We start from the raw sequence: 9,955 nt of genomic DNA, 5'->3' as shown, positions 1-9,955 counted from the left end.
TGCATTGTTAATACTTTCTTAAGTCTGGACAATCAACAAAATAATAAACCAAGCTCTTGCCAATATCTGAGGTGTAACTGCTCACATAGAAAATTTAACAATGGACTGGCTCCAAAATGTCCATCCCCTGGTCAAATATTTGTTTAGTATTTTTCTTCTGCTCTGTGTCCTCTACAATATTTGCCTATGTCAGTGTCTCCACTGGGGACAAGCTCTCTCTCAGTTACTCAGTATAGCACTTAAAACAGCATCACACATGGGTTGGCACTTGATAAATGCTATCAGATGATTTCAATTCCTGGGCTTGCAAGGCTGTCAGGATGAATATAATGTTATGGTAATCACTGCCTCCAGTTCTAACAGCTGTCTGATCACACCCCTGCAATTCTGATTCTGACAGAAGGCAGGTGGTCAGGCTAGGGCTGAGTGTGCCCGGGAAGAGAAGATGCTGGATGGTCACTGGCTCTGGCTGCCTCAGCTGCTCATTCTTACCAATCCTTGTGAGGCATGAGACATTTTACCTTGGCCTTAGGTAGTCTTTGTGTGGGAAGTACAAAAAATTCAGAGAGAAAATGCAGACAATGCAAAGCATTCTGGTGAAATAGTTTGGCTAAAACTAAACCTTTTTTACATTCAGACGCTGTCATAGGAAGGTGGGGTGGGTTTCTCTGCAGGCTCATCATCATATATCAAGGCATGTGATGTGTTTTAATGCAGTCCATTTTAGCATAGAGAGATGAACACTGTGGTTGAAGGGGAAAAAATTCATCTGTAGATTCCATCTTCGTACTAAAATGAACAGAGCGAGAGAAACACGGGAATAGACAGGGGCTATAAAAGGAACAAACCAAGACCATGATCTAAGAGCAGGAGCCTTGAGTATGAAGTTAGAGGTCATGGAATCACAGGATCACACAGTTAAAGATAAAAGAAAACTCAGAGATCATCAAGTCCAAGCCCATCGTTTTACTGATGAGGAAAATGAGGCACAGAAAACTTAAGTGACCTGCCTAGGGTTGCACAGTTTATGTATCTGAATCGTCTTGGGTTTGAATCCTAGGTTACAGTTACAGTAGTAACTATGCTGCTTATTACCTGTATAACCTTGGCCAAGCCTTCCTTGGCCTCAGTTTCCTCTTCTGTTACATGAAAAAGCTCAACTTGATGATCTACAGATTCCCTTCCAACTCTAAACCCTTTGAGTCTTTTAATCTGCTAAGAATGATATTCCACACAAAAATATCCAATGTTATTTATCCAATGGTATTCCAATATAATCCAATAATTCTGATATAATCCAATCTCCAATGGCATTCCAATGAAAATGGATTCTTTTATTACAAGAAAATGAATCCTAGCAATTTTCCACAGAGAGAATGTTCTGACAGCCTAATCTCTCCAGACAAGGTTCATATTTGAGTGAGTTACTTATTCCCTTACTGTTGACTAGGTAAATAATCAGAATCAGCAGATTTGAGGTCCTTTAGGCAAGGATAAGCAGCTTAACGCAAAGGACTGGGGTATAAAAGCCCCAAGCTGGGAGAAGCTGGCACAGAGATTTGTTCCTTACCAGCAAAATGGCTTTTCATTCCCTGCTGTTCCTTTGCCTTGCTGGACTGGTGTTTGTGTCTGAGGCTGCACCTGAGGTGAGTTTGGTTACTGAAAGTCATCCTTTTGTGGTAAGCCTCTCATATCCACAGTGGACAAGGTAAAAATGGTAACTTCTGGCTAAGTTACTTTTTAACATTTTTATAATTAATGGCCTTTTAATCTTTTAAATCTTTTAAAATGCAATTAAATTGAAGTAATCCCCAGAGAGGGTTAAGTTCCATCAAACGTCAATTGAATTGAGCAGGGAGTTAATATTCTCTGCTGTGTTCTTACTGCTTCTTACAGCAGTTGGTGCCTCAGTAATTGCCAATGAATAATGGAAATAGGAGTGGAATGAATGCTAGTTTTCCAGGGGACCTGGCCTTTGTGAAATTTCTGCATGGAGAACAAATGTAGATGAGACTATACTGCAATCCTTTGCCTACATAACATATCTCCCTGGCCCAGAAGGCAATAGAACTTCTAAAAACTTAAAGCTGTCCCAAAGTGGACTGAGCTGCCTTAAGCTGGAGGGGACTCCGTCTCTCTGGAGTCTTTAAGTAAATCCTAGATGACCCTCGTCAGGTATGTTGTAGAAGGGAGTCTCACTCAAGTACAGGTTTTCATGGCCCCTAAGTTTGCTTCCAACTTGGAGATTTTGTGATTCTGTGATATACTTATTGAACCTTAGAAGATTCTTGATTTGGAAGGGATAAAGTTTCAATCATATACTTACCTAATTCTTTCATCTACTGTAAAAAATTACCTGAGAAGGAGGGTTGCATACTGTGGAGACCTGAGTTCATACCCTGCCTCAGACCCTAGCTATGTGACCCTGGGTAAGTCACTTAACCTCATTTGTCCTCAATTTCCTTATCTGTAAAATGGAGCTAACAGTAACACCTACTTTATGTGTTATTATGAGGATCAAATGAGATGACATATGTAAAATGCTTTTCAAAACTTATAAGTCTTAGCTATCATTATCCAATGTTTAAAAAGTACATGCCATTAATTCTAAAGTTACTATGAAGGCATCATTATTGTCATCACCATCATCATCATCATCATCACCTACATGGCACTTTAATGTTTACACAGCTCTTTACTTATGTTATCTCATTTGATCCTTGTAACAATTCTGTGAGGTCGGTGCCAGTATGATACCCATTGTACAGATGAGGAAACTGAGGCTGGGAGCAATTAAGTGACTTGCCTAGGGTCACACAACTAGTAAGTGTTTGAGGTGGGATTCAAACTCAGGGCTTCCCTGCTTCAAGTCCATTAATATCCATTACACCACCCAGGTGCCCCATTAAATAATTAAATTATCCAATACTTTCTGGGGCAACTCCTACCACAGGTTTGACTAGGAATGCAATCTAGATGAATGGGCTTGATTTGTTCAGCATCTCTAAGAGCTTTGTAGGTACTGCTGCAGCAGCAAGACAGCCCAGGGCAAAAGCTGGTCATACATGAGAAACAGCCTTCCAATGGGACTCAAAGCTCATTTTAGGTACTACTAAGAAGTAGGAAAGCATACATTTGCCTATCTCACTTCAGGTTTCCAACCCCCGCACTGAGTTTTTCTGTTGCATTCTACAGGTCCATGGAGGTGACGATTCCAAGTGCCCTCTGATGGTTAAAGTTCTTGATGCAGTCCGAGGAAGACCAGCAGCCAATGTGGATGTGAAAGTGTTCAAAAAAACTGAAGCGCAAACTTGGGAGCTCTTTGCAGCTGGGTAAGTGACAAGCACCTACTTTTTGCAAAAATGATTTACATCCATTATATAGATGTGGACTCTGGTTGTTAATTTTTCCAGTTGCTTCTCTACCATTTGTCAGAGAGTGAGACATTCACATAGGGAAAGAAAATGCTATCATCCCGTATCTAACAGCAAACATTTGTAAAGGGGACAGAGGCATCACTTTGGGACAAATGCTTGCTCATTTTTTTTAGTACGGAGTCAATCCTGGGTTCCCCAATCATATTGTCAGCAGACAACAAAGTTCCAGAAGGTCCCACCAAGCTGGAGAGGCTATTAGTTCAGGTCCAGTGATGGACTGTATTATATGCCTGTCATCTGAAGACCAGCCTAGGTCATTTCACAGGGGTTCAATCAATGAACAAATATTTATTAAGCATCTAGTATACCAAGACTACTAGGCACTGGGCCACAAAGATGAAATAATCCCTGCCCTCAAAAATTGTAAATCCTATATAGAAAGATCATCAGAAGATTGCCACAAATGTCTCACGAAGTCCATTACTCAGGCATAAAAGAATTGTGATTTAAATCAGTGGAGGGAGTATCCATGTTCATGAAATCCCAGATTTCCATAGAGTTCTTTATACTTCACAAAAAGATTTATAGACATTATCTTTTTTTACTACTCATAGCCATCTTTGGAGGTAGGTTATGTAAATGTTTTTAATCCTCATTTTGCAGATAAGACCCAGAGAGATGAAATTTCTTATTCAAGCTCATACCGCTAGTAAGCAGCTGAGCTGGAACTAAATTTCAAGTCTCAACTCTCAGGCTAGTGCTCGATTAGATACCTCAAAAACCTGTTAGAGACACAGGCTCAAATCCCACCTGAGACCTAGGTAAATATGTGTTCCTGGGCAATCACTTAATCTCTCTGGACTTCAGTTTACTCATCTGTAAAATGAGGGGATTGGATTCAATGACCTCTAAGATCCCTTCCAGCTCTGAATCTATGATTCTATAATCCACTGCCAGGTAACACCTGCCATTCAATATAAAAGTGAGTTCTAAATCCCGCTCACCAAGGCATCCCTACCCTTGAAACTTTTCACAGAAATCACTGCACCTATTAATAAACCTAAATAAACCTCTGTCCAAAGACAGAGCAGCCAACCTAGCCTTACAGAACCAAATGGAAGAAGAGAAGCTGTTTAGTATTTAAGCCTCTTGGAAGGAGTACTTTTGTGATTTAATTGAATCTGTAATAGCCACATTATGATTCTTCACCCATCATTAGAAAGTCTATTTTCTTGAGGGGATTTTAATTGAATTTGTATTTGTCTGTTCATTTTTGTCTACACAAATGCCAAGTAGAACTTGAAAAGTAGGCCAATAGAGTATTCTAAGCAGGTGATGCCATTCTAACAACAGAGAATTCAGATGCTTGGTACGAAAATGACTTGTCAAGGAAAAGAAAATAATCCATCCAATTTGAGTTATTCTTTCTATATTAGAAGAAAGATTAAAACAATCAAAGACAGGACTAAAAAGAAGGTGCAAAGCTATCAAGAACACAGCCACTTTCCATGTCCCTCTGTTTCTTGCAACCTTTGAATCCTTTGCCCATGTGATGTTATTGGCTTCATCCTGAACTTTACCTTTAGGAAACAACAAAAACTAGACAAAATCCATTTGTAGATCAGTAACTGTGGAGACTAAGCAAATAAAGGGATAAGCTTCCTGTCTTTTTTTTTGTACCTTAGGTGTCTCCTTGCACATCTAAATCTCCCTGAACTGTAAAAAAAACTCATGCATGTGAGAGGAAAATGCAATCTCAGTGTGAGAACCACATTTGGAGACTGAATTACTCAATTCATCTCATAGGATTTAGAGTTAGAAGGGGCCTCAGAGATCCTCTAATCCAACCTGCTCACTTTATATAATGCTATCCAACAAACATTGATTAAGCACTTACTCCTCTGCAAAGCACTGGGGACTCCTGCATGAATATGCATGAATATTTTCTCCACCTCCAACACAAAGGAAAATAATATTCTAGACTAGAAATAATGAGGGTTTTTTTTTCGTTATACGCCTCATAAACATCTGGTGCCCTTATTGAAACAACCCCAGTGAAGTGACTGAAATTAAATAGCAGAAATGTAGTTTGGGTTATATTATGTACATAATTCTATTTTACCAGTGTTAGTGTCATCTTGCTAATTATTTCCTTGATGCCTATAGAGCCACACACTATTTAACATTCACTTTTACATTGTCCAGGAAAACCAATGACAATGGAGAGATCCATGAACTCACAAGTGATGACAAATTTGGAGAGGGTTTATACAAAGTGGAATTTGACACCATCTCCTATTGGAAAGCCCTTGGTGTTTCCCCATTCCATGAGTATGCAGATGTGAGTATAATGGAATCCTGGGTTTCTCTTTTTGATTCAGGTGATAAAGGGTAAAGTACTATGTATACACTAATATACTTCTGAGTTCATCTAGGGAAAGAAAAATGCAAGAGTCCATTTGTGGTTCACCTTTGAAAACTAATGTCTAGAAACTACCAAATTTACCCTAAAGTCAGTCAGGCCCATGAAGTATTTTCTTGAGTCAGTGAGACAACCCTAGTTTGGGTCCTCTGATGGAGTTGTCATGAGAAATAAAATTTTGACTAACTAACGACCAAGCAGAATTGCATTATTTTACCTTGGTTCAGATGTATTTGATTTCAGAATTTCTATTTCTTATTTGTAGCAGTCAGTGGCACCTAAGATGTTTTTGCTTTCTATTCAATATCACAGTTTTTGTGTGTGTAATAAATATTTGTTCTTCAGTTTGATAACAAAAACCAGTTATAAAAGTAGTGCAAGGTCCACCCCCCTCAGCAGTGCATAGAGTAGTTGGTTATAAGACTACCAGCACCCTTGTTCCCAAAGCTCCCTTGTCCTTTGTCTGCAAAGCTACTAGAGAACTAATTTACGAAAGGTTTCTCTCACTTCTTCTCCTTCCTCTCTTTCTTCTCCTTCCTGTCTCCTTTGTCCCCATGAAGAAATTCCTACACTGTCTTGGTCAAGGTTAAATAAGATTTGAAAGTGCTGGATTTCAAAATTATACACGAAAAGCTGCAAAAAATCTTGACTGCCTCTGCAACAAATTCTTATTCTTCAGCTAGACCCTCACAGAGGTACACTGATCCTTTAAAAAAGATCATATTGATATTATTGCTCCCTAGAGAGGCTCTTTCCATCCTTCTGATCTCTCCTCAAGTTTCCAATGCCATACAATCTCCTTCACCTTCAACAAATAGCCTTGCCTTTCACTTCATGCAAAAGATTGATGGACTCTATCATGTGTTCCTTTGTCTCCCTCCCTCTAAACCTCAAAATCTCATTTTCTTCCCTTCAGTCTGAGAAGATGAAGTGATAGTCTCCCTTGCAAAGGTTAGCCCTCTTCCACCTCAGCCTTGGTCACGTCTCCTGTCTTCTGAAAGCAACTAGCCCCACACTTTCTTTCATCTCCATTTGCTTCCTCTCTGTTGACTTCTTCCTGTTTGCCTCTAAACATGCTTAGATCTCCACTATCCTTAAAAACAAAGAACATAAAACCTTTCTCTTTATCCTGATATCCCATCTAACAAACTTCCAAATTGGCACATCTAGCTCCAATATCTTCCCTAAATTCCAGACCTAACTCTCCAACTTCTTGCTGGATATCTCCACCTGGACACCTCTAAGTCAACATGGGCAAAATGGAACTCATCATCCTCTCCTGTAAACCTGTCTCCCTCTTCCATTTTTCCTACTTCTACTGAGGAAGCCTTCTAAAATTTCTCACCCAGGCCCCAATGTTCAGAGTCATATTTGACTCTTTTTTCCTCTCTCACCATTCCCCATTCCTCCTCCTCCATCTGCATTCTCTTATATTTGTCTCCTCTTTTCCATTGCCACAGTCACTGCCCTACTTTGGGACTCTGGATTATTGTTATAACATCCCAGGTGGTCTTCCAGCCATTAGTCTCTCTCCTCTCTAATACATCCTTCATATATCTGAAAAGATAATCTTCCTGAGGCATTGTCTTGACTATGAGACTTTTCTTTCTACCTTAAAAGCCTTTGGTGACTCCCTTCTGAATATGGGATAAAATAAAAACTTCTGATTCTGGCATTCAAAGACCTCCCAAGTCTGGTTCCATGCTACTTTTCCAGCTTTATTTCACCCTCTTCCCATCCAAATCGCATTGTGCCACCCCCTGTAGTCTTCTGTCTCTATTCATTTGTGCCCACAGTAGTCCCCATGTCTAAAATAGGCTTCTTCCACATCTCTACTAAAGAGAAAGTTGGGGGCAGGAGAGGAGAGAACAGATAAAGACACTTATTTAATTCTAAGTTTTATTAGTATTAATATATAGTAAACTACAAAGTCCTTGAAAACAAAGACTACGTCTCTTTTTTTTCTTCTTTGTATTGGGGAGGAACTGTTTTCCTTTTCTCCAAGGAGGGAACATAAGGTCAGTAGCTTGAGTCAATAAAATATTTGGATTTCCATTCCTTGTTCAAACCCTTCCAAACTTTTAACAAAAAAAAAATGATACCACCCCTTTCTGCAAAAGCCAGCCCACCCAGGGAATTTGTCTAGCAATCACAGAATGGCAGAATTAGAAAGGACCTCAGAGGCCCCATTATCCAGCTCATACTTGCAACATGAATCCATAACACATCCAGCAATGGAGTTTTTCTCCCCCCTTCCCCCACTTTCTCCTTCACAAACTCTATAGACAGGACCTTCACTACTTCATTTCATTTTCTAGCACTGCTCTTCTTGTTAGGAAAATTTCTCATATTGTAAAAGAGTGAGCAAATTATGAGGGAAGAGGAAACCTGCCTGAAAGTTCCTGCCACAGAAATTTTTAATTGATTCTCCATATTCTTCACTCTCCAGGCACTAATTCTAATGATGGTTCCTTTGCCTTCCAGGTGGTGTTCACCGCCAATGATGCTGGTCATCGTCATTATACCATTGCTGCCCAACTGAGTCCATACTCCTTTTCAACCACAGCTATAGTCAGCAACCCAAAGGAGTAAACAAATGTCATTTTTCTCTGTGGCAACAGCCATTAATAGAGGTTCGGCAGGGGAGAAAGGACCACCTTTTATGGAGCTAATAGTATCACATTTTTCCACAAAGCAGCGTTTTCACTTTGTTATTAACTTGGGCAGAGTCAATAAACCATTCCTGCTAAAGCACTTCCTGTTTCCTGCATTTTGATTCCTTTTTCTGTATCCACAATAGTTCCCCTAAAGGATCCTGAGCTCACCAGAACAGGGAAGGCAGTGTTCGAGAGTGTAAAAAGCACTGAGCTTGGACTTAGAAGTCATAGGTTTGAGTTTGAACTCTATCTCCTTTTAGCCCCATGACCTTGGGCAAATCTCTTCACTTCTCTAGTCCTCGGTGTCTTCATGTCTTCAAGGAGGATTCTAATACTTACATGACTAACCTTGAAGGGTTCTTGTGGGGGAAAAATGCTCAATTAAATAGCTCACAATAAAAATGTGAGTAGTTATTATCATTATTACAGGAAAAAAAAAAGAAAACCTGGAAATTCCCTGGCTGGAGCTTTGGGGGAAATCCCAATTACCAACATTTTCCAGGACATAACATAACATAACAAAAAGAATTCGGAAATAACTACTCTACCACCTTCCACTTCCAGCTCAGTTCATTTTTACTGAGCCATCTGTAAACTCACAGTAACAAATCGGAAGTTGAAGAAACTTCCAGTTTTCCACAAGCCTTTAGAAAAAGTATTCATAAGTGAGTCTTCTTTAAGGTAGCCTAGTCAGGGGTGGGGAATGTGTGGCCTCGAGGCCACATGTGGCCTTCTAGGTCCTTGGGTGGTGTCTTTTGATGGAGTTCAAATTTTGCAGAACAAATCCTTTTATTAAGGGGATTTGTTCTGTGAAGTTTGGATTCAGTCAAAGGGCCACACTTGAGGACCTAGAGCACCACATATGGCCTTGAGGCCACAGGTTCCCTGCGTCTGATAGGCCATTGTTCCTTTATCTGCCTCTAAATCATCTTACTGCCTGCAGGTGATGCCTTATCTACCTCTAGGCTTCACTGGTGTTGTTGGGAACAACTTTTTATATAGCAGGTCAATTGCCTCAGCACCAAACCACTGTACAGATGATCACTAGCCCATGCGATTCCTTCAACCAAGACTTCCCTCTTGCAAGTGGTTCCCAAATGCCACAGAAAGGGAGCTACAGAGTAAGTCCCAGCTCCAGCCCTTCCTGCTATAGTAGTGGCAGGACTAAGGGAGACTCTCTTGTGATTCTGGCAGCTCTGATATAAATCAGTGACCCCTTACTCCTGTCGATCAATCAATCTACTATATGCCCATCACTGTACTGGGACCTGGGGATACATGTGCAAAGAATAAAACAGTCCCTACTCAAAATGAGCTTATATTCTAATGGGTAGGACAGAAGCACATATAAAACTATGTACAGTATAAAGTTAACAAGTGCAAATATACACAAAATACTTAAATACAAAGTAGTTAGGAGGGAGGGCACTAAAAGTTGAGGAAGATCAGGAAAGGCTTCATGCAGAAGATGGTGCCTGAGCTGCATCTTAAAGTAAGAG

At 40.1% G+C, this 9,955-nt stretch overlaps 1 protein-coding gene across 1 annotated transcript; it reads left to right on the top strand.

Moving 5' to 3' along the window:
• The first annotated feature begins 1,504 nt into the window (after nt 1-1,504).
• LOC114031912 (transthyretin) lies at nt 1,505-8,553 on the top strand. Its single transcript, XM_027847114.1, has 4 exons — nt 1,505-1,646; nt 3,196-3,332; nt 5,583-5,718; nt 8,284-8,553. The coding sequence occupies exons 1-4, from the start codon at nt 1,578-1,580 to the stop codon at nt 8,389-8,391; spliced, it is 450 nt and encodes a 149-aa protein (XP_027702915.1). The 5' UTR covers nt 1,505-1,577; the 3' UTR covers nt 8,392-8,553.
• Nucleotides 8,554-9,955: the final 1,402 nt, after the last annotated feature.

This window comes from Vombatus ursinus, unplaced genomic scaffold, assembly GCF_900497805.2.
Source record: "Vombatus ursinus unplaced genomic scaffold, bare-nosed wombat genome assembly UNPS02015255.1, whole genome shotgun sequence".
Lineage (NCBI taxonomy): Eukaryota > Metazoa > Chordata > Mammalia > Diprotodontia > Vombatidae > Vombatus > Vombatus ursinus.
This window is presented reverse-complemented; position numbering and strand designations above follow the sequence as displayed.